The sequence below is a fragment of the Quercus suber genome, unplaced genomic scaffold, assembly GCF_002906115.3.
Source record: "Quercus suber isolate HL8 unplaced genomic scaffold, Cork oak 2.0 scaffold_391, whole genome shotgun sequence".
In the NCBI taxonomy this organism is placed as follows: domain Eukaryota; kingdom Viridiplantae; phylum Streptophyta; class Magnoliopsida; order Fagales; family Fagaceae; genus Quercus; species Quercus suber.
The window spans coordinates 644,119-671,833 of record NW_027069843.1 but is presented as its reverse complement, the minus strand read 5'-3'; the positions used below and the strand labels follow the sequence as shown (position 1 = coordinate 671,833).

The 27,715-nt window shown below is 34.4% G+C and overlaps 4 protein-coding genes and 1 long non-coding RNA gene across 6 annotated transcripts; all 5 read right to left on the bottom strand.

The window, feature by feature from the left end:
- Window positions 1–6,847: 6,847 nt before the first annotated feature.
- Window positions 6,848–10,592, bottom strand: LOC111992501 (probable carotenoid cleavage dioxygenase 4, chloroplastic). Its single transcript, XM_024024368.2, has 2 exons — window positions 9,109–10,592; window positions 6,848–7,812 (listed from the first exon to the last, which is right to left on the bottom strand). Exons 1-2 carry the CDS (start codon window positions 10,494–10,496, stop codon window positions 7,383–7,385), a joined length of 1,818 nt encoding a protein of 605 aa, XP_023880136.2. The 5' UTR covers window positions 10,497–10,592; the 3' UTR covers window positions 6,848–7,382.
- Window positions 10,593–10,885: 293 nt separating this feature from the next.
- On the bottom strand, window positions 10,886–11,719 carry LOC136062205 (probable carotenoid cleavage dioxygenase 4, chloroplastic). Its single transcript, XM_065761009.1, has one exon. The coding sequence runs from the start codon at window positions 11,717–11,719 to the stop codon at window positions 10,886–10,888; it is 834 nt and encodes a 277-aa protein (XP_065617081.1).
- Window positions 11,720–15,065: 3,346 nt separating this feature from the next.
- Window positions 15,066–17,635, bottom strand: LOC111993162 (uncharacterized). Of its 2 annotated transcripts, none has more exons than XR_010624016.1 (4): window positions 16,633–17,635; window positions 16,240–16,510; window positions 15,359–15,536; window positions 15,066–15,262 (listed from the first exon to the last, which is right to left on the bottom strand). It is a non-coding gene; the product is annotated as an uncharacterized LOC111993162 (long non-coding RNA). The 2 variants fall into 2 exon arrangements; XR_010624017.1 differs by having other exon boundaries at window positions 15,067–15,262; window positions 16,313–16,510.
- A 5-nt stretch (window positions 17,636–17,640) lies between these two features.
- Window positions 17,641–19,673, bottom strand: LOC111992739 (pentatricopeptide repeat-containing protein At1g31790). The gene has a single exon (XM_065761014.1). It carries the CDS (start codon window positions 19,146–19,148, stop codon window positions 17,838–17,840), a length of 1,311 nt encoding a protein of 436 aa, XP_065617086.1. The 5' UTR covers window positions 19,149–19,673; the 3' UTR covers window positions 17,641–17,837.
- Window positions 19,674–24,699: 5,026 nt separating this feature from the next.
- Window positions 24,700–27,651, bottom strand: LOC111993206 (pentatricopeptide repeat-containing protein At4g19220, mitochondrial). Its single transcript, XM_024025067.2, has one exon. The coding sequence runs from the start codon at window positions 27,588–27,590 to the stop codon at window positions 24,768–24,770; it is 2,823 nt and encodes a 940-aa protein (XP_023880835.2). The 5' UTR covers window positions 27,591–27,651; the 3' UTR covers window positions 24,700–24,767.
- Window positions 27,652–27,715: the final 64 nt, after the last annotated feature.

The window sequence follows — 27,715 nt, the reverse complement described above, 5'->3', positions numbered from 1 at the left end:
TTCTTTGTTACATGCTTTTCTCTAACATGCAAGAGCCTTGTGAGTCAATTGACACTTCTTGCTGTTTCTAACGGAGATGTTTAAGGTCCAAATCTCCTCTCCCTCATTATAACTATCCAAAGAAAAAGAAAATGCTCGAAATATATAATAAATGAAATGGTCTGCTTGAACCTCTCATCTAGTAATATATTGCTCTTGCGTATGAGAAACATATCTATTAGCTCAGTCATATCAATTGAAAGAGAGCTTCCAAAATGAAAACTCACCGTCCAAGGTTTAAAAAATTCCATTTTCAACTCACACCATGAATGTTGCATCAGGTGCATCCAGATATTTTTAAATATTTTTTTTATAAACGAAAATAGTGCCTCTCATAAACCTTAACTAACAAAAAAAATTTAAATTTAATCTCTTTAATGGGTTAATTCATCTTGAATTCTTGATCCTTAAAGCATTCCCTTGTGTGTGTGTGTGTATTCTACATGCTACGAGCATGTAGAGGATTTTTTCCAAGGATTATTGTAGGGCTAATGATGTGCTGGTCTGATCACTGACTCCAACAGATTCTGCTCAGCAGAGATTTTGGCACTCGTTAATCAGATATTCTTTCACAAATTACCCGGTTTAAACAAGCTAGTTCTTTGGGATTCTGGGTCATGGTTTTCACTCACTCCATGTTGTGCCACTCCTGTCAGTTAGGTTTTTGAAGCCCCTCCAAATCCAATTCTATTAACCTTCGATCAGGGAAAGCTATTGACAATTATTGGGTGAAACATTTGTCTGATGGGACCAAAGATGAATGGTTTTATTCCTCATATCATGGTAGACTAGACTCGAGTTAGCTGTCACTTGCTAGTTGCTAGTACTTCTCCCCTTCTTTGATTGAAGAGATGAATCCTGGGGAGTAATCATAAAATGATATACACAAATCACTTCTTATACATGAAATATATGTACATTGTTCAATTTCATTACAATGCAGGTTCTTCCTAATCTTTTCTTGGAGAAGTAAGAATTTATCCAAAAGATAATTAATCATATTACAATTTCTCTTCTTGTACTCTCTTTGGGCTAAATGTAGTTATCCAAAAGATAATGAAAAAAAAAAAGACTAAAATACACTTTTGACCCTTAAAATTTGGGGTGGTTTTCACTTTGGTCTTTTGTGTTTCAAATTTTTTATGTTAGCCCTTCATGTTTGATTTGTTTTTATATTGGCTGTTTGTGTTTAAAAGTTTTCATTTTGGTCCTACATGTTTTGTTTAATTTTTTTGTTTGACCTTTTATGTTTCAAAATTTTTATTTTTATGTTAGAATGAAGGGTCAATGAAAATTTTAAGGGCCAAAAGTGTTCCTTAGTTATATACGTATATATTATTTTTACTTCTAGAACCATGTGCAGGCTTTATTTGCTTTTAGTTAAGGTTTTGGCATCCAGGATGCTAATGCTATGAGAATTGACTCAATTTTGGTTAACATAATATTGGTACATATTATGCAAAGCCCATTTGTGCAATTTGTACAAAAGGAGGTTAAACGACTGTGAAATTTACTACAAATTAAGTACAAATCCAACGGCTAACGACACGAGTTTGGGTGCTTGCTTTACCATTTTGTTTTGGGTACCAATGGAAATAGAACTACATCAGCTATAAACAATAGGGTACAATCAAAGTGTTTGAGCAATCAAACTCTAATGCTCTTAGAACATGTTCTGGAGGAGTTAAATAAAGATGTGCTATACTGGAAACAAAATACAGTAATGCTACCAACACAATTTTTTTCATAACAAATTTCACAACTGTTAAATTGGTTAGTTGTGAGCGGTGAACACAACTTAACGTTCATGGATCCACCAATATTTTTCCTGTCATAGTTGATTAACTCAGCAATTATAAAATTTATTGCGGAAAGAGTTGTCCGTAGGAAAAAAATGAAAAGAAAAGAAAAGAAGAAGCTAATAGTTAAAAGGGATTCGGTTTCAATAATCTATAAACAGGTGACATCCACATATCCAAGGCCAATGGATTAACTCTCTCTCTCTTTTCTTTTCTTTTCTTTTTTTTTTTTTTTTTTTTTTTTTTTTTTTTTTTTTTTTTTTTTAATTCAGCTGTAAAAGCTGGTTGAAATGCCAGTTGTCCTTGAAAATGCTCTCAACCATGTGCAATTTGACACTCTAATGAGCCCCCTCCTCCTGCCAAACTCAGACTTCCTATCATTGCTGAAAAGGAGTGATTCAATATATATATATATATTTACTTATTTATTTTTAGAGTTTTAATTTATAGCATCCGCTCCTGATGATAGCTATTTTTCATTAAACTAAGATACTAATCGATTTTTAGTGTAGGTAAGAATTGAACTTCAGATTTTTTATTCAATCATAAAAATTTTTACTAATAGTAATCCAATTAAAGGAATAGAATTTTGTGTTCTTTCATCTCCATGCAACAAGGAATAGAATTTTGTGAGGCACAGTTGGGCTCTGAGTAGTTAGGTTTGGTGGGTTATTTTTTAAAAGCAAGACTTAGATATAGTAGTTAGGTATTATTCCTTAAGTTTTCTTTATAAGATTCTGCTATGTGAATTTTTTCTCATGGAATAGAAGTGTATTTTTTAATTAAGTAGACACATGGCTAAATTTTAAGATAAAAACTTAAGAAACAACACATAAGGTACCTAAGTTTTATCTATTTTTTAATAACCATTTGTGAGCGTTTGGATACCAAGTTTCACTTGGATACCACGGTATCCAAGTTTGCATTTTTTTTTTCCCCATGACCAGTGCCTTTTTCACTGTTCATGTCCCATAAACAATATTTTGTGAGTGTGAACAGTAAAGAAATTTTTTTTTTATTACTTTTAATTTTTAATAAAATAAGTGGTATTCAAATGCACCGTAGTAGGTATTAACCATAAAATTCCATACTCCATAGGCCTAAGGAGAAGACTTTGGACAATGAACAATGTGCTCTAATCCAATTGACAAAAAGTAAAAGAAAACGAACAGAGACACTTGTCGGTCTGCTCCAGATTTTCCCACTTCGGAAATTGACTGGTTCGGTTTTCAAAAAATATGGTCTAAATTACTAACTTTATTTTATCATGACATTCTTTTGTGGGAACTTATCGTGCCAATTTGTGATGGAACTTTAGGAATTTTTTAAAATTATTTTCGTACTTGTAAATGTCAATTATATTTATATTTATTACTATTTTGTCAATTACATCATTAGGTTTGTATGGTTTCTTTTCTTTATTAAGCTTCTTATATGCCAAACTTTATATCAATTGAATTTATTCTCCAACTCATAAAATTGTGTATATAGTGTTTTTTTTTTTAATAAATAAATAAGCTAAAATTATGAAAATTTTACAAATAAAATGGTTATTAATATATTTTAATATAAACAGGTGGTATCCACATTCTGTTACTCAAAAAGAAAAAAGAAAAAGGTGGTATCCACATTCCTATGGCTTTTTATTTCTTTTAAAGTGTAATCCTAATTTAATATCTTTGACTTAATTTAATTTTTTTTTTTTTGGAGAAGCACCTTTGACTGATTAAAATACAGTTATTTTAATAAAGTGATTACGCTATAGTTGGGGGTGGGGGGCTAGGTGTCTCCTTCACGTGGATTGTGGGCCGAAAAAGGCCTATTAGAGAAGCAACATAGGAGGGTGGGATTGGGCCCAAGCCCCAACAAAATAAGCCCAAAGGCCGAAGAAGAGCAGAATGACCTGTGCTACTAGCCGAAGTAATCCGAGGATCCCTTAGCCCAAAAAAACTTCAGCAGAATTGCAGAGAGACCTCGGCCTAGAATTCTTGTCAAGGACACAAAGAAAACGACACAAAGCCCAAAGCAATAGTCACTTCCACATAAATTTGAAGAAAAATATAGAGCTCTTTGTAATAGCTAGAATTCAACTTGTAATCCTCATCTAAGGCCATTCTTTAGTAAATCACGGTAAGTTAATCAATCTTGATCTTCAGTTGTTCTGTCAAATCTTCCCATTGTGGATTACCTTCTCTTTTCTTACAAATTAGTTGTGTCGATCATTTTTCATCAACTTGTGCTTCATTCTTGGTGTTTTTGGATCCCCACAACTATGTATTCAACTCTTTTTTTTAAATATTATGATTATTATTTTTACACTGATTTTTATCTACTATATGGAATTGTTTGTCTTTTAAGAATTATAAATAACTTTTTGACATGGCTTGATGTCCTCATAAACCATTTCTTTAAAAAAAAAATACTGATTTACTTTGTGTATTTGTTAATGTTAAACTATTACATTTTAGAAAATTTAACCCAATTCATTACGGAAAATACACTTGAGATTGTAGTTATAAACCAAAGAATATTTGAGGAAGAATATATAACTCTTATAAAATTGATAAGAATAAATGAAACAGAAGATTTCATATTTTCGAAAATTTTATAAAATTCCTAATAAAACCCACTACATATAGTATATAGACAGTCCGGCCTCTTGATTCTCATGTATCCCATATTTGAGAATTTAGACTTCCATGGAATATTATTCCTTTAAAACAAACGCCACCTTAAAAAAAATTAATTTATAAGATTGAGATTTGTGTTTATAGGTGAGTTTCAGTTAGTTCATTAGTAAGCCATTTTAGTAAATTATGAAAAAAAAAAAAAAAAAACTTTTTGCCAGTTTTTTTTTGTTTTTTCATAAAACATTTCTTAAAGTAAGACATACATTAACTAGACGAGTAATGTTACAGTTACAAACTATTTTACAACTTAATATATTTAACTTTTTATTAATTTTTATCTAAATCCATTATAAATATTACTTTTTCATTTACTAATAATTACTCATCACCACATCAATTTATAAATTTTTCTTTAAAGAAAATTGGTATCTTCAGTATTATTCAGAAATAAAACTGATCCATACGTTGATATTATAATAAAGAGCACGTTTCTCGGAAATGGTGTCAAAAAGATATTTGTGTTCATAAAACATATCGGGGAACATCAAATACTGCTTTGTGTGGTGCCAGGATTTTGCGTCCCCACTGTATTGCAACCACAACCAGGAGACATGTGATCACAAAAGGGAATCATTATCATAAAGTCAAGAAGATATTATTTTGGGCAATCAGACCCACCACTCCTTTACTTATGTTCTTGTATTATTGGCAATGTACTTAATGTTATGTTGACAGCGATGCAATCCCAATTTTTTTTTAAAAGAGTTTTAATTTATTGTGTCGAATTTTGATGATAGATAAAGAAATTTCAACTTATAGTATTTGTTCTTGATAATAACTATTCATCAAAATATCAATTAATTTTTGATATTAGTAAAAATTGAACATTAAATTTTTTATTTAACTATCAGATATTTTATTAATTAAGTTAATTAAAATTTACCGTCCATGGACACACGCATATACATAGAGTGTTGCCAAAAAAAAACAAAACAATAAGGCCCTTCATGTCGGTCAAGGGACACATGATGTGAAGTTACACAACTTTATGTGAAAAGTAAAAGTAGAAGTGATATTGTTTCTATATATATATATATATATATAAAAGGTTATATTAATTATGATTTATGTGAGTTGTGTAAATAAAAATGATATTAACTGTGATTCATTTGAAAATAGTCATAACATTTTTCACAAATACTCAAGAACTATGAAGGTGATATTTTTCTTGATGACTAAGTTGACAAATTTTTTGAGTTTTTGTCATAGTTTTAAAAACCAAACCAGATCAAAATCAATTGATTCAATCGGGAATTGGGTACCAGTCCAGTCTGATAAAACCCTCTAAAATTGGAACCACTAACATCACATTATTATCTAATGACAACTTTATAGTTATGAAATATTTTGTAAAAATTATTGTGATAATGACAGATAATAAAGTGATGTTATTTGTAAATCATATGAAAATCAATAAAAGTTTGATAATTATGTAGTATGAAAAAACAAGAAGGATTTTGTTAATTGATCATAGTTAAGAAGGCTTATAATGGGTCCCACCTATATTTAAAAATAGCAAAAGTTAATAAAAATGACTTTAGGTTGAAAGTTTTTTAATAAATTATCCATTAACAGGACCTAAAAAACAATACTAAAAACAAAATAAATTTCACCAAATTTTTCCCAACTGGTTGATGTGACAGTTTATTGCAATATCACTTTCATTGTAGAAAAATTATTAGTTACTTTCGAAATATATATAGTAAAATAGTGATCTATCTTCTCACATTTATGGTGGATCACATTATAAATTTAATGAGTGAATCCCACTATGAATGTGAGAGGAGAGATCATTATTTTTCATATTCCGAGAGTATTTAAGAATTACTCTTCATTGTAATCACCCCCAACATTGATCTAACACCTCAAGCCTACGAAAATATTGTAAAATTTATTATGTTGTGTCATAAGCCATAAGTGAGAAATGATGTAAAATATGTATCTCATTAGTATTTTTATTATTATTTCTAACTCTTGGAACTTGGTGGTGGGAAGTTACTAGTTTCTACTTGCTACTTACAACTTATTAGGCTTTATTTTTTGCCAAATAACATAATTTTATGAAAGATTTAGGAGAAACACATTCGGCTAAACTTATTTAGTAATGTAGCACTTAAGTGCTACATTACTAAATGTACTTTTTCGGAACTTGAGTTTGACACTCGATTTTAACAAACTTGAGTTCCAAGTATTATGGGCTAGCATGGCAATTTGATTAAACATAATACTTAGAAATCTAGTTTGACAAACTTGAGTTTCAAAAAAGTGTTATATGACTAAATAAATTTATCCGGATACATTTCTCCTAATTTTTTCTTAAAATGATGCTATTTGCCAAAATTACACCAAATTACTAGAGTTTGTTGAGGTCGTTTTCATTTCCAGGACAAACCATCCATGTTACCCATAAGAAACCTTGCGTGGTAGCTTCACAATGGCCAGGCAAGGTTTCTTCAAGATTGGGAGATCAAAGCATCTATCTCACAAAAAACCTGGACTCTTCTGCCTTCACATCATGCACAAACAACCCCACTTGTTAGACTCTTATTGTAGCAATAAATCTCATAATCATTTATGGTTGTAACTGGTATATTACAATAATGATATAAGTAATTAATATAATTTGTTGTTAAAGATGTTATACTAATTATAACTTACAACCTCCACTAGTGAAATTTATTATGTGTATAACATTGTCAAACTCCTTCTCACATTATAATAAATCTTATATAAATAGTGAATCTCATTAATAAAAATTAAATTTTTTTAAAAATCTAATAAAAATTAAATTAAATCAATGAGATTCACTATTCATATGAGATGGTTTGATATTATTGTACTCTCTATAATTTTGCTAGATCCTGTTAAGGTCGCTTTCCGCGACAAATAATCCATGAAACCCATAGGGAACCCTGCGTGGGAGCTTCACGGTGGCAACAAGATCAAGATTGGGAGACTTGGCATCCATCACCAAGAACCTTGACTCTCCTGTATTCTCATCATGCACATAAGACACAACATACCCATCATCCTCTTCTGCATCCAAATTATCTGCAGCCTCTCTTGCCACAAAGAAAGGCTCTCCCCCATAACACCCTTCCCCATACATTCTACTTGCCACAATGCAATCCTCACGATGATCTCCTTTAGACAAGTCCAACTTCACCACCCCAGATATCTTTGGCATTGGATCGCCCACTGCCGCGTACACATACTTGTTCTTCTTCCCCACGTATGCCTGATTTATCACTGCAAAATCTAGATTCCTCGCTGATATGGGATACCTTTAGTGACAGAATCAGGATTTTAGTTCAAGGGATAATATTGGGAGCAAAATTAATTGACAATAATAAAAACTAGCCTCTAAGTATGCACGTACTTAGAGACTCTTCTATTTTTTTCAAAGGTTAATCATTTTCATTCATCATAATTAAGGGGTTGTTGATTTTTGTTTGTGTATCAAATAAATATTTTGTATATTTTATTAGCAAAAAAAATTTTTTTTTGAAGAAATAAATATATTATAATGTAAACATCATACAAAATGTAATATATTATAATATAATTTATTTTTCACATCTTACTTTTAAAATTTTTTTTCTTTTTTCTTTGTTGTTGATAATTAATTTGATAATTACAACTGGGATGAGAGATTTGAATTTTATACGTCATAGATATAGCAGGAAATACCAGCCGATTGAGTTATAAAGCTTTTCTTAAAAATATATACATACTAATAGAGGAATTGAGACGTTAAGTATTTAACGTGATAAAAAAAATAGGACATAAATAATTTTTTTATTGTTATTTTTTATGTTTAACGGATTACTTTGAGATTAATTGACATGAAAAAATTGTCCAAAAAAAAAATTGTCATGACAAAGATTAATTTTATTTTTAACTTTAGTTTAAAGGTAACGTGAAAAATCCATTAAAAAAAAGGTGATGTGAAAAGGGATGTGATATAAGAAAGTTGAATTTTTCTCTAATTATTATGAAAAGACCATGAATAATACTTGTGCCACAATTCATCCATGTGACGAGTTGTGGTTGGTGAAGAGGTGTTAGTGCGAACCACCCCTCCAACAACCACAACTCGCCAAATGGGCGAGTTGTGACACTAGAAATACTCTCGAAAAAAATACTATGTTAGTTTTGACTTACCTTTTATACGTCATAAACATAGCAAGAAATACCAACCTGATTGAGTTATAAAGTTTTTAGTAAAAAAAATTATATTAATAAAGGAATTGAGACGTTGAGTATTTAACGTGGTAAAAAAAATAGGACATAAATAATTTTTTTATTGTTATTTTTTTTTATGTTTAACCGATTACTTTGAGTTTAATTGACAAGAAAAAATTATCAAAAAAAAAAAAATTTACCATGACAGAGATTAATTTTATTTTTAACTTAGTTTAAAGGTGACGTGAAAAATCCATTAAATGAAAAAGGTGATGTGAAAAGGTACGTGACATGAGAAAGTTGAATTTTTCTTTAATTATTACGAAAAGACCGTGAATACGAGTTGTGACACTAAAATTACCCTGGAGGGAAATATTGTGTTAGTTTTGACTTACCTTTTTACAATCCCTGTGTTGAGGTCGATCCTCACTTTCTCCACCAACGCATGAACAAGTTCCATTCTCTCCAAGGTGTGTTCCACAGACAATATGTTGGGTGCAACCATCTCTATTGCATTTCCATCTTCTTCATCCCATGCATTTATAGCATGTATAATATTGAACCCAGGCACATCAAACCATTTCATCTCAGACTCGTCCTTTGCATATCGAGGAATCACTCCAATTCTCGACACTTTGGACGGGTCTGATCCCACAGGAGACCCTCCTGCTATCATTTCCAATGGGTTCATCCCAATTTGTATGTCAGCAAATATTGCGTACTTCTTTGTTATAGCGAAGTCATGCAAAAAAGAAGGACGGGTCATGGAGAATATGGGCACATCTGGTTGTTTCACTCCATTTTTATTGAACCTGAAGTATGTCAAAAATGGAGGAACTGGGCTGTATCGAAACGCAAAGGCTTCACCGGTGTCGGAGTCGATTTTAGGATGAGCAGTCATGCTCATAAAAAGTTTCCCATCAAAATCGTAGCGTCCCAAAGTTTCTATATCCCCATTTGAGCTCAGTCTCACCGAGTAAGGCAAATCCGACTCGCCTAGTGCAAGCAAACGATTCGCAAACAAAACCAAACTCGTATTCGCCAGGCCAAAGCCATTGGAAAGATCAACTTGACCTGTGAGGATTCGAGCAGCAGATAAAGCACCACGTGCTGCTGAGGCGGTCAGGCCATTGAAACCAGAGAAAACATTGGGAAATAGTGGAAACCCTGCTTCGCGTTCCAACTTGTACTTGTTTGTCTTCACGTATCGGCTGCAAAGCCAGGCTTTGCCTTGTGAGATGCGTAAAGAGTGAAGCATGCCATCACCATCGAAGAGGTGATAAGGGCCGCGAGGGAGGAACTGAGGGTTCGGGCCATTGCGAATGTATGCACCGTTCAAAGATGGTGGGAGTGAGCCTTGAATTACTTTACATTCTGTTGGGGGAAGCTCGTTGAGTACAGGAGCAAAGTTTTGGGAGAGAACGTGTTTTGGATCCACTGATGGTTTGACAGGAGGGTCTATGAAGGTGTTGATTATGTCGTCTAATGCATTGAAAACCAGTGCTGGCACTGATGGCTCTGCCTTTCTCTTTGTTGATTGTAAAGAATTTGAAGATGATGATGATCTTATGGAGGATGGGGTTTGGGACGTTGTTTTTGGAGGTGGGGTGGTTGAAGTGGAAATGGGTTGTGTAGTTTTTGTTGTTGGGGTTTGTTGGGGCTTTTCTTCAATCCTAACATTGAGGATAGGAGATGATGATGGTGGTGGCGGGGGTGTTGTTGTTCGGTAGAGAAGCTTTTGGGTGGAGAAAGTCGAGAGGAAAGAAGAAGATAAGGCATCCATGTTGTTGTGGTCCTATCCGAAAGAAATGTACAAGTACAACTACCCCCACTAAATGGGTAAACACAACAAATGTTATGAGGAAGCTAGGGAGGATTGGTTTAGAGATTTCTGTTAATTGGGGTTATTAATGAGCCTTTAAAGGAAAGTAAGCCAGTGAGCCATAGCCACACACTTTGATGCTTACACTATTGGTTGCATTTTGAGTATGCAAGATCTATAAAATTAGGAGAAGGATTCTATCCAATCGAAATGGACCCATGTCTTTGTTTCATAAAAATAGGGATCATTCTCGCGATCCAATAAATAGATCTTTTACACCACAGAGCCCCACCACTTGGAATAATTATTTTACGAGTTCAACTGGAACACAAATTATTTTAACTACACTCTTAAAAGCAACTAAAAATAGTTTGTATGAATAAACTAAAAGCAACTATGTCTTTAAGCAAACGATTCGCAAACAAAACCAAACTCGTATTCGCCAGGCCAAAGCCATTGGAAAGATCAACTTGACCTGTGAGGATTCGAGCAGCAGATAAAGCACCACGTGCTGCTGAGGCGGTCAGGCCATTGAAACCAGAGAAAACATTGGGAAATAGTGGAAACCCTGCTTCGCGTTCCAACGTGTACTTGTTTGTCTTCACGTATCGGCTGCAAAGACAGGCTTTGCCTTGTGAGATGCGTAAAGAGTGAAGCATGCCATCACCATCGAAGAGGTGATAAGGGCCGCGAGGGAGGAACTGAGGGTTCGGGCCATTGCGAATGTATGCACCGTTCAAAGATGGTGGGAGTGAGCCTTGAATTACTTTACATTCTGTTGGGGGAAGCTCGTTGAGTACAGGAGCAAAGTTTTGGGAGAGAACGTGTTTTGGATCCACTGATGGTTTGACAGGAGGGTCTATGAAGGTGTTGATTATGTCGTCTAATGCATTGAAAACCAGTGCTGGCACTGATGGCTCTGCTTTTCTCTTTGTCGATTGTAAAGAATTTGAAGATGATGATGATCTTATGGAGGATTGGGTTTGGGACGATGTTTTTGGAGGTGGGGTGGTTGAAGTGGAAATGGGTTGTGTAGTTTTTTTTGTTGGGGCTTGTTGGGGCTTTTCTTCAATCCTAACATTGAGGATAGGAGATGATGATGGTGGTGGTGGTGGTGTTGTTGTTCGGTAGAGAAGCTTTTGGGTGGAGAAAGTAGAGAGGAAAGAAGAAGATAAGGCATCCATGTTGTTGTGGTCCTCTCCGAAAGAAATGTACAAGTACAACTACCCCCACTAAATGGGTAAACACAACAAATGTTATGAGGAAGCTAGGGAGGATTGGTTTAGAGATTGCTGTTAATTGGGGTTATTTATGAGCCTTTAAAGGAAAGTAAGCCAGTGAGCCATAGCCACACACTTTGATGCTTACACTATTGGTTGCATTTTGAGTATGCAAGATCTATAAAATTAGGAGAAGGATTCTATCCAATCGAAATGGACCCATGTCTTTGTTTCATAAAAATAGGGATCATTCTCGCGATCCAATAAATAGATCTTTTACACCACAGAGCCCCACCACTTGGAATAATTATTTTACGAGTTCAACTGGAACACAAATTATTTTAACTACACTCTTAAAAGCAACTAAAAATAGTTTGTATGAATAAACTAAAAGCAACTATGTCTTCGTATGAATAAACTAAAAGCAACTAAAAATAGTTTGTATGAATAAACTAAAAGCAACTAAAAGCAACTATGTCTTGGTTGCTGTCGTTTCCTTCCAATTTCCAAACTTTTCGCAAAATCCATGCCATGATTGCGTCCCGAATGGGCATTTAAATGGTGGGGTGAATAGTTGGTGAATTATTTTTTCACTAGAAGTGACAGATCTTCGGAAAGCGTACATTGCAGGATAATCAAGTTTAAGCATCCAATGAACTATGAATGGAGCAACGCCTAAGTACACATAAATATTGACCGCATTTTTTCATCAATTGGTTTGGTAAACTTGTACTGAATTTCATTTAGACCCACTTTTGATATTTTTTTTAAAAAAATCTATTACTAAATTTGTCACATCAACAAGTGTTAAATTTTTGTGCTTATAAGCTTTCTCACATAGATGCCATTTTGTAATGCAAGTTTGTAACACCTTCAACATTCTTTGGGCAATACTGCGTCAGAAATTACCGTGGCATTAATGCATTATCATGTTTCTTTCAATCGTAGTTTGGGGCAGTGATTTAGAAAATTTTGGGAACCAGTAGATTTTATTGACAAGAGTAAAGTAGCGGTGCAAAATATTAAAAAAAAAAAATTTTAAGCAAAATTTTCGTTTAAAATAGTTTTAAGCCCGACTTTTCTTATATAGTATATATTTGAGTAATGCTACATACACAAATTATTTTATAATATTTTTACAAACGGCTGATGTGGCTTTTAGCATTTTCCAAATAGTTGTTATAAGTAAAAATGTGATGTTAGAACAAGTAAAAAATTTTCGCATTAATAGTTGGTAAAAATGTTGTAAAACAGGGAAAATTATTAGGCACTCCTGGAGTATCATAAATGTGTACTCCCCCATTTCACATGAATGGTGGGTCCCACCATGAATTTAATTAGTGAGATCCATCATTTATGTGAGAGGAGAGAGTACACATTTATGGTACTCCGGGAGTATACAATAATTTCTCATAAAATAGTTTGTGACTGTAGCATTACTCTATATATTTTGGTTATAAAAATTAATGATATTTATTACCATATCAGTTTGCAAACAAATTTTTTTTAAAGTAAAATTTAGAGTAATTTTAATGTTTTCATTAGTAAAAAAAGAAAAGAAAAATGAAAGTAGAAATTCCATAAAACTATCCTATTCCTATCCTATATAATAGGGTAAACATTAAGAAACGCAAGATGAAGAGTGAGGCAGGAGCAAATATTTTGGACCACAATTTTGAAAACGCACAATTTCCATGGTAAGACAAACTATCCTATCCATATACGAAATACAACCATACAAGATAAAGTGGGCCCCTGAATCTATTACTCTACATGAATATAAAATGGGCCATGGCAATGAGAAATCTCGTACATGTCTCTAATTTTATAAATCCGTATAAGAATTAGTAAGTAATATCCATTTTCAAAAGGGTTGTTTAAGTCACAATTTCAAATTTTAAAACTTGACTTAAAGAGTTATGATTTTGGTGCATTTATTCACTGATGTCGATGCATACAAGTGTGTAATAGACATTGTCCTAGTGAGTAATGCTACAGTCACAAACTATTTTACAATATTTTTACAAAATATTGATGTGCCTAACTTCTTATTGGTTTTTATTTAGGCCTACCATTAATGTCATTTTTTCATTTACCAATAATCACTCATCATATTAGTAATTTGTAAAAATTTTTGTAATATAATTTGTATCTCTAGAATTATTCTTGTCAAGTAATGCTACAGTTACAAATTATTTTACAACATTTTTACAAAATATTGATGTGACTAACCTTTTATTAGTTTTCATCTAAACTTACCATTAATATTATTTTTTCATTTACCAATAATCACTTATCATATTCTATGTGACAGACTATGATTAACCTATAACCTTTTTTCCATTACTCAGTTTCTTACGCACAACAGTTGTGACAAAGTTATTATAAAAAATATGGTACTCTATATTCACGTCTTGTTGGTTAGGGGCGCCAATCAGGGATACGTATTGTGACGTTGAAAAAAGACAGTTTTTTTTTTTTTTTTGATAAAAAAAAAAATGACAGTTGTGACAAAGTTATTATAAAAAATATGGTACTCTAGTATTATTGTATCTATATTCACGTCTTGTTATTCAGCAAAAAAAAAATATATATATATTCACGTCTTGTTGGTCGGGTGGGCCAATCAGGGATGGGTATTGAGAGGTGGAAAAAGGAAGCTTAAAGTTGATATTTCTTGCCAAAAGTCTAGAGATATAGACTGAAACTCTCTCTCTCTCTCATTGATATTTATTATTTTGCGTACTTCTTGTATGCAAATATGCAATGTCCCATTCCATGTGAGAAGGACAGGAATTATGAGTGTATGAAATTTTCGGTGTCTATAGCAACGTTCTATTTCTTTTGGTATCGATAAATGCGCTAGGGGACCATCCGATATTCCCAAACCAGACCCTCACTCACAATCACACAACACAAAGAAGAAAAAGAAAAAAAATCATTTTCAACCAAGGGAGGGTAACATGAACATCCCAATTATGATAATATATTTATTCTTCCTTAATACAGAGTTTCTATATTAACAAAATTATTTCCAAACAAACAATTGCAAAGAATAAGTAAAAAAAAATTATAAAAAAAAATATATTGTATCCCAGACATTACTATTTTTTGAGATCAAGATAATTAAGTGAGTGATTTTTATTTTTTAGCCCCAGTCTTAAAGTTCTATCGTCTAATTCCACTCTTTCTAGTTTGACCCAACCCAGGTTGAAAGATTAATAAACCAAACAAATTGAACAACCAATTAGTCAATCTTATCTTATAAAAAAAGAGTCAATAATCTTAAAAACCAGATATTCATTTTCCATTTAAGAAAAAAAAACCAGATATTCATATGTAGTGACTAGTGCGGATGTGTTTTCATTGCTAATCCTTTTCAATGAGCAAGCAATTAAATCCTCATTACTCCTTATCTGGTCCAAATATCCCAGTGCTAATACATCCACATGCAATTCAGGAGAAGAAAAAAAAAATACACATATATATCCAGATGCAAGAGGGGACCTGATGTTGAAAGCAAGAATCTCATTAACAAAGGATCTGTCAAGAAATAATGCAATGCACAAAAAATCTTACAAATGGCGTAGAGATAATCTTTACCTTCGTTTTCAGAACATTAATCCACCCATCAAGAACAAGGTTGGAGATGTTTACAATACATTACACCCACTAACATTTCATCCCCATCTGGCATGGACAAAGCTCATATATGCCCCATTACTCATTATCACTGGCCCCTCCCCCTCCTATCCGAAAACAATTGTCTGCATCCGTCACCCTGCATATTGTTAAAGATCATCACAGCCACAGGTTACGTAAATTCAACATCAACAGGCACTATTAATGTCTGACTGATACTCCATTTAGAATCTAATAAAAAATGAATGAACATTGTATTATGTGACCAAGAATGTTAATTTGTATTTTTTTTCTAAGACACCTGATATTTGTGAGAACCAAACCCGTGGAAGAAAATACTTTAGATTCTTCTCTCTAATGGACAAAGAGAAGGAGTGTATCCCACAACAGGATGTAGGTCTGTCTTATGACAATTTTAAAGATCTGTCCAATGAAATATTTGCTAAGAAAGACATGTTCTCAAAGTATGATAGAGATCTTCCCAAAAATAATTTTACTGAGGAAGACCTATTCTCACCGCATGCTTGAGATCGTCTTGTAGCAATCTTAATTGTGAGATATTTTCTATGGAGATCTTTCCAAGGAAGGTTTCAGTAACGTCTGGGATCGATTAACTTGTATTTTCTATGGAATCAATAAATAAGCCTAACTTGTATTTGTCAGCAAATAGTAAAACAAGGGGTTCATTTAAATTTCAAGTATCCATGGCATGAAAAATCAAGTGCATTACCTATAAAAAAAAAAAAGAAAAATCAAGTGCATGCACATATTCACCAAAAAAATACAGATTGTAATAACACCAGGACTTAGACGATTTTACAATAATGTGTAGCCTGACATACCTTTTTATTTATTTATTTATTTTTCTGAAAGATGATAATGAATTTTATCATAAAGTGCAATTTTGCCACCCACCACAACTGCTTGGTGAATTCTGGAACCAACAATTACAGTTCATAGCTCAACCACCGTACTAAAATCCATCTTAGTATCCTTGTGTATTAATTAGGAATGCTAATTCACCCATTGGATATGTATGCCACTATGCCTCCCATCATAAAGATTGCAAGAAATCTCCCATTTTCATTGAGGGGTATTGTAAAATGGCTGCTTCTGAATACATAATATAAAAGATCAAAATTAAACTCCTGGCAATATTGCCCATGCATCCACCCTTGCTATTATTGAAGTTGTGCTGGTGTGTGTGTGTCTGAAAGAGAGAGAGTAGGACTTACTGCTCAGTAATAAATTGCACAATAAAACAAGAAGCTCCCTAGGTCTCACCAAAACGGACCAGTTTCAGCAATAATAAGAAATCCTCTTTTATTTTTTCATCTTCTTTGGGTTGGAATAAGATAGGACGCGGGGGGGGGTGGTGCAGAAGTGTTACTGACAAGAATATTGACCTGCATTCAACATCCAGAATAAAGAAAATAAAATAACTTCATCAAATAATGAAAATTGTCAGTGTGTCTACCCCATTGGATGTGTTAATTCCACCGCCCCCACCCCCCCCCCCCCAAAGATTGTGGCTGACTTGCATGATGCTATTTGTTCAAAGCACAGTTGGTAGTAAAAAGAGAGTCCTGTCTAAACTGAAACCAATTTTGGCTTTCCATTGTTGCCTTTTGAGTAGATCCTTCAGAATATGTTCCTACAGAACAAATAAATGCTCTAGAACCAAAAACTATCAAACCTTGCTTGGTATTGAGCAAAAAATAGTATATTAGAGAATTGAATTTTGCAAAGGAAGGATAAACTTTTGAATAGAAATTGATGCAGAAAATAAAACTAATCCTAACTCAGCTTATGCAGATATGCCATACGCATTTATCAACACCTCCACCAGTGGTTGAACATACCTGTTCAACATCATCATCATCATCAGAAAATCCAAGGGAAAACAAAGCCAACAGAACAACTGAAAACCCTCCCTCCTTCCCCAAGCCATAAAAAAAAAACACACGGATCTCCCATCAATAGCTATATATAATATTAAAGCACCAGCTCAGGCTGTTCAAAACTTCAAGGTAAACAGTCACACCAATGACTTTGAACCTGGATATCTTGGACAGCAAATGCAAAAATCTCCAGATCAATAGTTCAGATGTGTGCCCAAGATGAATAAACACCTTATAGTCAAATATGTTGTATGTTTTATTTACAGTAGCTAAAAGCTGATTTTAGGTTCTATTGCAGATTATACAAGCACAAACTTTAAAAAAAAAAAAAAAAGTGGGGGGGTGGGGTGGGGGGGGGTTGCTGGGTGTGGGGTGGAGTAGAAAAAATATTCCAGTTATGGTTTGTTTCAGTGGTGCTATGCAAGGTCGTCCACTCAATGCTGTTAGATGGACAAAGATGTCATGCACAAATGATGCTGAGTCACAGAAGAAAACTATAAGTGCATGTCATCTGCCTCAAGTATACATTCCATCTCTGTTTAGATCTTGCTTTCAGTAGTGTTACTACCACAAGCTATCCTCAGTTGGTTGAGCAGAGATTCTGGGGGCTGCACTCCAGCTGCCTTGATCTGATACAGAAATTTGACTGCTTCAATGTAAAAGCCATTGCGCATGTACCCGGTAACCATTGCATTCAAACATGCAGTGTTTCTCTTGTTGTCACCATTCATCTCAAACACCTGTTTTGCATCTGGCAGTAGCCCACTTCTTCCATACATGTCAATTAACCCACACTGCACGAAAGTATCTGTATCCAGCCCAAGCTTGATGGCATTGGCATGGACCTGTCGACCGCAATGCCCATGGTCATGAATCCCACCACATGCCTTAAGAACACTAGAAAATGTGAACTTGTTTTTCTTAATTCCTGCCCTTCCCATCTCCCTAAAGTAAGTAAAAACATCATGGAAATGCTCTTCCCTGCAGCTGCTAATGATTCTGGCCGTCCATGTCAGGGTATTGTGACGTGGGAGTTGATTAAAGACAAAGTCAGCACCTTCTAGGCATTTGAATTTCCCATAAAATTCGATTAGGGAACTGTTGAGAAAGAAATCATTAGCAATACCCAACTTCAGTAAGCTGCCATGGAGTTGCTTTCCGAGTTCCATATCCATAGTGTACAGACATGCCTTGAGAACACAAACTATGAGCCATGTGGGTAATTCGAAAAAATTAAATTGGGATTGGGATTGCATTTTCCCAAACAAAGTTACGGCTTCATGGTAGTCTTCATTGCTGGCATAAGCAACAATCATGGTGGCCCAAGTGAGGATGTCCTTGTGGAACATTTGTTCAAACAAATGCCTGGCAGTGTCAAATAGACCGCATGATACGTGCATGAGCAGGAGTCGGTTAAGCAAAGGCAATGGAAGTTCGAGCCTCGGGGTGATGCGGGCATGCAACTCCATAGCTCTTGCAGAGTCCGCAGTGAGAGTGCATTCTTGGATAAGGGAAGCATACATATCATGGGGTATGGGGAGGCCAAGCCCATCCATCAATCGCAAAATATCCGAGCTTGTGCACCTGCTGCTGCCTCTCCTCTTATTAGGAGTAGTTGTAGTAGTTTTTATTGCCATTTCCATTGGTTTTGAAGTATCGGTTTTGTCATTATTATTATCATCATTAATGATGAAAACATTTTGTTTGGGGCTGCGTAGAGGCTGCCAAATCTGCAGTGCACACTTGCTTTTACTTAAACTACTACTACTAGGGAATATGGATGCAGTATGAGCATGAACACAACTTAGTCCTACTGCTTTCAACTGAGGGGCTGCTACGACTACTTCCATTGTAGTTATCTCATGATTGGGATTTTGAGATGTTGGCAATAAGAGTGTGACTGTACAAGGGAGCTATACAGTTAATGCAATCTGGGCTTTGCTATCTGTTAAAGCTCTATGGGTGGTTTTTGTTGAGGCTTTAGCAATGCCACGACAATTCCAAACTAAAGTCCTCGTGCAGGACACTAATCAATGACGGGAAAATGAATAGAGGAAGAGAGAAATGAGAGGATAACTATGTTGCTTTTTGGTTTAGACAAAACGTCAAACAGGTTCAGGGCATGAAAAGAAGGTAGTGAAAAGTGAGGTACAACTTAGCAAAATCCCAAGCCGGAACTTCAGCAACAGCTACACAGACTAAGTCCAACCCAAGAGGTTGAAAGGTAGTGAATGGAAACTAAATATAGAAAATTCATGAAAACACAAACCTACCGTGTGGGCTGATAAGTTCACACAAATGAGAGAAGCAGAAGAACCCACTGATGCTCGCGCCCACGTTATTGTTAGGTACTAGCAAAATCGAGCTTTAAATGGATTTTGTTTTTTATATTAAAATTTTTCATAATAAATTTATAAAAGGTGTAGAAATCAAATGTGATTTAAAATTTGATATTATATTAAATAGGGTATGCATTGTTCGAGTTAAGGATATTTTTTGACCCAATCCACTATAGTGGGTTAAAAAAGATTCAACTCAACCTAACCCACATGGGTTGAGTTAAACACATGAGTTTGACAATTTTTTATTATTATTATTATTAAATTGAGCAAAAAAAATATATATCACACCTACTACTTAAATTGATAAACAAAATATACATTAATATATGAACTAATATTCCAACTTAGTTATACATTAATATATGAATTAATATACATTAATATTGGCTTTTATGTAGGATAGGAGGAGGAGCTAGTTATTTAAAAAAAATTATTAATTATATAATATATTTTATAAATATATTAAATATATTGGTGGGTCGGGTTTGACGGGTTTGAAATTTTATGACCCAACCTAATTGTAACCCAACCCAACCCACTAAGCCCTAAAAATCGACCCAACTCGGCGGGTTGGGTTGGTTTGGGTCGAGTCAGTTTTGGCGGGTTGACTGCACACCCCTATATTATATGACTGAATTTATATTAATTAGATCCAAAAGATAAAATCATAGCGGGTGGAATTAAAAGGTCAAGAAGCATGTAGTCAATGTTATTAATTTCATTCCGCTCTAACCGAATTGACCAAAATTCCATTCTGGTTAATTAACTAGTAAGAATCACATTTCTGTTCCATTTCATTCTAAATTCCAACCTATTTTTGTCCGTTTAGCTTGTTCAGTGCATTCCACTAAATTCTAACCGGTATATAAACAAATCATTGTTTTTTTTTAACCTTTTTTTTTTCATCACTTTACTCACATATGAATTTTTTTTAACATTAAGAATATGTTTTTTTTTTTTTTTTAATTTACTCATATATAACATATTAGCTGGTAAGTTTTGGTTTAGACAAAACGTCAAACAGGCTCAGGGCATGAAAAGAAGGTAGTGAAAAGTGAGGTATAACTTAGCAAAATCCCAAGCCGGAACTTCAGCAACAGCTACACAGACTAAGTCCAACCCAAGAGGTTGAAAGGTAGTGAATGGAAACTAAATATAGAAAATTCATGAAAACACAAACCTACCGTGTGGGCTGATAAGTTAACACAAATGAGAGAAGCAGAAGAACCCACTGATGCTCGCGCCCACGTTATTGTTAGGTACTAGCAAAATCGAGCTTTAAATGGATTTTGTTTTTTATATTAAAATTTTTCAAAATAAATTTATAAAAGGTGTAGAAATCAAATGTCATTTAAAATTTGATATTATATTAAATAGGGTATGCATTGGTCGAGTTAAGGATATTTTTTGACCCAATCTACTATAGTGGATTAAAAAAGATTCAATCCAACCTAACCCACATGGGTTGAGTTGAACTCATGGGTTTGACAATTTATTACTATTCTTATTATTAAATTAAGCAAAAAAAATATATATCACACCTACTACTTAAATTGATAAACAAAATATATATTAATATATGAACTAATATTCCAACTTAATTATACATTAATATATGAACTAATATACATTAATATTGACTTTTACATAGGATAGGAGGAGGAGCTAGTTATTTAAAAAAAATTATTAATTATATAATATATTTTATAAATATATTAAATATATGGGTGGGTCGGGTTTGACGGGTTTGAAATTTTATGACCCAACCTAATTGTAACCCAACCCAACCCACTAAGCCCTAAAAACCGACCCAACTTGGCGGGTTGGGTTGGTTTGGATCGGGTCAGTTTTGGTGGGTTGACTACACACCCCTATATTATATGACTGAATTTATATTAATTAGATCCAAAAGATAAAATCATAGCGGGTGGAATTAAAAGGTCAAGAAGCATGTAGTCAATGTTATTAATTTCATTCCGCTCTAACCGAATTGACCAAAATTCCATTTGGTTAATTAACTAGTAAGAATCACATTTCTATTCCGTTTCATTCTAAATTCCAACCTATTTTTGTCCGTTTAGCTTGTTCGGTGCATTCCACTAAATTCCAACCGGTATATAAACAAATCATTGTTTTTTTAACCTTTTTTTTTTCATCACTTTACTCACATATGAATTTTTTATAACATTAAGAATATGTTTTTTTTTTTAATTTACTCATATATAACATATTAGGTGGTAAGTTGTTACTGGTTCTAATCAGGATCTACTACTGACATCACTTTTTTACCTACTAAAACAAGTTGTCACCTAAAATTTGTTGTGACATTATTGTGAAAATGTTGCGAAAGTATTAAACTAATAATTTGATATGATAAAACATTATGCGATGAAGATTATGTATATTTATTTTGTAATATATATATATATATATATGAAACCAAATTGAGAACTCTATTTGTAGCTTAAGTGACATCTTTTGGTATTTGACGTCTAGGTTCAAATCCCTCATTTCCCAACTATCAAATTATCATAATTTTTTTTTAAACCTGTTAAATTGAAATAATTTTCATGCAAACCATCCGTCTAGAGTTAGATATCTATGCTAAGTTGGTACTTGGCAGGGCAACATTAATAAAATCAATGGTTCAAGCACTAATGAATTATATGCAATATTGATCACATTTTGGTCCATCTAAATGGTTAGAATAAAAAATATTTTAGTATAAAGGATATGAACGGGATAAGATCTCTACTTCCCTTTTATTTTATTTAGATGTAAGACATGTGACATTTAAAAAAATCAAATAAATGCTACGTGTCACACATTAGATTAGGGAATTGGAGGGGGTCTTTTTTCTGATTGGGACTCATGGATCAACCTAAGAAATGTGGGAGTTGGGATTTAGGAAAATCAAGGATAGTCTTATTACACTATGGGATCAAAAAGTAAAAATATTTTAGCCTTTATAAAAGGAAAATTAATTCTTAAACCCCTTTCATGCCCATGTCACGTTGAGGTATTACAAAAGAAAAAACTGTGAATGAACTCTCCCTAAAAATCAGATTTTCTTGATCCGGCACAATTGGTAACTACAAAAGGGACCCTAAAAATCTTTACCAATTTGCCGCACACCGCCATAAAGGGACACCACTTAAATCAAAATTCTAAGACCTATGAATTTAAGCCAACCTATTTTATATTTACCACTCACTATTATTATTATTACTCAATGCATAACTTCATTCATACATGCATACCCGATGTAGGCAAAGAATCAAGGAAAATAAGGCAACATGCTCTTTGTAGTGGTAAATTTAAAAAACTAGGAAACAAGCAAATTGGATATCCAGGAGCAGGGAAACTAGGCATTTGCCCTTAATATATAAACTATGCAGCAAAATACCCCTGTTTTGAAACGATTTAGCATAATGTCCTTGTTTTTTAAATCAATTTTGACAAAACTGAGTTCTACGTAAAACTCGATATCCTCAAAATCAATTTATATGTATATTTTTAAGTGAAACTCGACATTGCTAATGTTGAGTTTCACTTAAATTTAAAAAAGAAAAGAAAATTTAAGTGGCAAAATATGCATAAAACTCAATTTTGTTAAAATATGCATAAATGTCGAGTTTCACCTATAACTCAATTTTGTTAAAATCAAGTTTCAAAAACAGGGGCATTTTGCTAAGAACAAAACTTATGTACAGTACCTTAAGTGCTGTTCCTTAAGTTCTTCTCTTAAGTTTTTGTCATGTGGCTACTTAACTTAAAAGATACACTTCCATCCATGAGAAAAAAGCCACATGGTAGAATCTTAAGAAATGAACTTAAAGAACAGCACTTAAGTAATGTACCTAAGTCTTGCTTTTTTGCTAAATACTTTAAAAACAGAGGCATTTTGCTACATAGTTTATAAATTAGGGGCAAATGTCCATTTTTCCCATCCAAAGCTACATATGTTCTTTTGATTAAAAAATTGTTTCAGCTATTTAAAAATTCATATTCCAAATAGACGAACTACATACAAGATTCTAAGGATGTACGAAAAGTCTAGGAAGCTTATTACCAAATCAAGGTTTTGGGTGGAACAATGGGAAAATTTTTACGGAAGCTTCTTTGGGGCAGTAAAATTCATAAAGAGACTGAAGGTATTTCTATGGAGAATAGCAATACGGCCTTATCAAAGAGGAATGGGGTGATCAATAGGTTAGGGGGTGCTGAAAGCTCTTATATTTCCGTTTAATCTCCTCTTTTTGTTCAATAAAAATTTTCCTTTAGCATAAAGTACTGATATGGAAGAATTATAGCAGGTACCATGAACCTAACCCGTCAGCTTCTGCTCTGGCTGACGGGTCCTCTATGACGAATGCTAGGCGCGAAGGAATGCATGCTGACTAGATTAAAACAAAACCGACGGGCTGAAGTCTAACTGACGGAAATTTGGAGCCCCTAGGCTACTGAACGTAGCGAGAAGCTGACGCCAACTCAGCTGAAGGGGAAAGTGCAAGCTGACGGTTTTAAGGCTGACGGTTCTATAAAAGCCATGACTTGGTCACCACGCATGGGTTTTAGGGAAATTGCTTGTATTCCACGCCCAGTATCAGAATCCTATAAGGAAAGGATTCCGCAATCTACGCGCATAAGGATTCCTATAAGGAAAAGACTTCTACTCCAAGGAAGAAGGGTCCACCCTCTACTACTATAAAAACCCCAATACCCTTATAAGCCGAGGTATGCATAATTAACCCCTCTCTAGCACTCTAGAGTTGAAAAGAAGTTCTAACTTGACCTTCGGAGGGTATTTGGCCGGCACCACACCGGTGCTCTCTGTGAGGTCTTTTCCTTTTTGTTGTGCAGGTGTTGTTTTGAGCGTACAAGCGTCGTGCAACTCACTGGTGAGATTTTCGGCATCATCAGTTGGCGCCGTCTGTGGGAAACGCGTTAAACTGCTTTTAGGTAATTAAGCCACATTATCGTTTCCCGGACCAAAGGGTTGCATGGTACTCACTCGCTCAATGGCAACTACTAATGTTTTCTTCATTTACAAAAAAAAAAAAAGAAAAAAAAAGAAAAAAGAAAAGACACTACGTTGCCAAACTCAACACATTGATGAACTCTCACTCACCCGAAACCAACATCAATTAGGCTGTAGCCTGCTGGCTTTGTCAACCTTTGATCCTGAATTTTTTTTCTTAACTCCACAGCTTCTTTCCATCTTCCAGAAAAAACATACATATTGGACAGTGAAATGTAATATGCAACATTGTCAGGTTCCAACTGGAAAAGAAGTTTTGCCACTTTTCTTCCCATCTCAAGGTCTCCATGATAGTTGCAAGCACTAAGCAGTGCCCCCCAAACACCTGGTTCAGGTTGGCTCTGCATTTGCTTGATAAATTCATAAGCCTCATTGAGCTTACCACATCGACCCAGCATATCAACCATGCAGACATGATGCTCAGTAACAGGCTCCACTCCATATTCCTTCAACATATGATCATAATACCAGATACCTTCATTGACAAGCCCAGAGTGACTGCAAGCCGATAAAAGGCTTATAAATGTACTTTTAGTTGCCATAGTTCCAGCCTTGTACATTTCGTGGAATAGTTCAATTGCTTTCTTACCATTGCCATGATACCCATATGCAGAAATCATAGAATTCCAAGCTGCTACAGACTTTTCCTGTGCATTTCTAAATATTTGGATAGCAATGTCCAATCTTCCACAATTGCTATACATATCCAGAAGAGCCGCAGATATAAAAGGATTTTCCTGAAATCCAAGCCGAAATACATGACCATGAATCTCCCTTCCATATCTTAGAAGTCCAAGTTGAGTACAAGCCGAGAGGATGCCATTAAAAGTGATCTCGTTAGGTCCATATTGAAGACAACGAAATAGTTCTAGTGCTTTTCTAGCATCCTTATTCTGAGAAAAAACAGAGATCATGCAATTCCATGAACATAAATTGCGATTTGAACAGGAATCAAATACTGATCTTGCACTCTCAGCATCCCCACATCTGCCATACATACTAATTAATGCATTCTGCACACGGGTATCTGATCCCATTAAAGTTTTAAAAGCAAGCCCATGAAGAGATTTTCCTTCGGAAACTAACTCTAGATTCCCACAAGCTGATATGACATTAACTAGAGTAACAGAATCATGGCTGATATTGGGTTCCTGCCTCATTAAAATGAAAGTGTTTATAGCCTCACAGAAATGGCCTTTCTGTGAGCAGCCTGCAATTACTGTGTTCCAACTAGTAATATCCGCCACAACATTAATTCTCTGCAGCAATGAGAAAGCGGCTTTCAAGTCTCCACAATTAATATACATGTACATGAGGGAATTAACTGCAAGAATTTCATTTGAAAATCCCAATTTAAACTGCCAAGAGTGAATGGATTTACCAAACTGGAGAGACTCATGGGAATCACAGGAAGGAAGTATAGCTAAAAGCGTTGACAAGCTGCATTTTGAGTACAAATGGAGTAGTTCCCTAAATAAATTTTGAGCTTCTTCAGAATGCCCATTCTGAGAATATCCAGATATCATTATATTCCATGACACCAGGTCTCTATCTAGCATAGTATTGAACAAGAATTCAGCCTTTGTTAGTCTATAGCATTTTGAATACATGTCCATGAGGCAGTTTTTTACTGATAAATCTGATTCTATTTGCCTACGAATGGTGAATCCATGAATGGCTCTTCCTTCTCTCAACAACATTTTTTCTGCACATGATGGAATTATGGTAACTATGGTCACTTTATCAGGTTGAACAGACCATGTTATTTGCATTTCATGCAGTAGATCAAATGCTTCAGAAATCTTTCCACTTGAGGAAAATCCTTCAATCATTGCATTCCATGAAACAGCATCCTTGTGTTTCATTTCTTTGAATATAGTTTCCGCAGCCTTAGTGTCTCCACATTGTGAATACAAAGAAATGAGAGAGTTGGAAACTGAAATGTGAAAGCTGTCCTCATAACCCAGTTTAATACTGCAACCGTGAATGACTTCACCAAAAATCAGCTCTCCTAGACTAGTAGATGCTGAAATAACACCAGACAGAGTTACATTATCCGCTTGTTCTCCAAAAAAAGCCATCTCTTTGAAGTACCATAAGGACTTCTCGGGGTGACTGTTATAGACACATCCACTGATCATTGAATTCCACGAAACAATGTCTCTCCATTCCATCCCTGCAAACATAAGCTCCAAAGAGCTCAAATCACCGCATTTTGAGTACATGTCCAAGAGAGCATTGCATAGAATAGAATCAAAAAGCAACCCAGATTTCAAACTCAACCCATGTATTACTTTTCCTTGTTTCAAGTGATTTGCATGAGATGAAGCCGACACGACCACCAAAAGAGTCGTTGAATCAAACCCAGTTCCTTCTTCAGTCATCGCCACAAAAAGTTTCATTGCTGCACTAAAGTATCCATTTTCAACAGATGCAGTAATCATAGCATTCCAAATGACCACATCTCTATTATGAATTTCATCAAACAAGGCGAATGAAGAACCAAAATGTCTAGCTCTAGAGTACACAGTGAGAAGAGATGTGGAAATGGGCAAGTGAGCTAGACCACCTATCTTGAGAGCAATGCAATGGCCAATACTGGCAGTGACAATGTTGGGTCTTACGGTGCAGGATTTGACGAGATGAAGAGCATGGTAAAATCGGTTATCATGTGCATGGCGATCTCTTTGTGACATTTCATCGAACAGTTGCAAAGCAGTGGAAAAATAGGAAGAATGAAATAGGGGGCTAGTTTTTGGGATAAGAACATTGTAACTATGGAAACGGAAGTGATGAAACAAAGCAAAGGAAGCTGATGATGAAAGTCTAAGTAGCAAGGCCAAGGAGGTGTTTGATATTTGTTCAACTGTTCCTCTTATTTTGGCCTTCACTGCCCACCCCGCGCGCATGCCCTTTGTTTAGCTTACCGTTGTTATTACAGTGGACTAGTGGAGTGGAATAAAACTAAGATAAATAAATTTACTTTTTTTGAAAAAAATACCACTTTATGGATTTTTTTTTTTTCCATAATTTG

What these genes read in the sequence shown, in the direction of transcription:
- LOC111992501 (XM_024024368.2), bottom strand. Translation starts at nt 10,496, where the DNA reads ATGGATGCCTTATCTTCTTCTTTCCTCTCGACTTTCTCCACCCAAAAG. An exon ending in AACACAGGGATTGTAAAAAG is followed by an intron (nt 7,813 to 9,108) that starts GTAAGTCAAAAC and finishes CTGTCACTAAAG; the next exon opens with GTATCCCATATCAGCGAGGA.
- LOC136062205 (XM_065761009.1), bottom strand. Translation starts at nt 11,719, where the DNA reads ATGGATGCCTTATCTTCTTCTTTCCTCTCTACTTTCTCCACCCAAAAG.
- LOC111992739 (XM_065761014.1), bottom strand. Translation starts at nt 19,148, where the DNA reads ATGGAAGTAGTCGTAGCAGCCCCTCAGTTGAAAGCAGTAGGACTAAGT.
- LOC111993206 (XM_024025067.2), bottom strand. Translation starts at nt 27,590, where the DNA reads ATGCGCGCGGGGTGGGCAGTGAAGGCCAAAATAAGAGGAACAGTTGAA.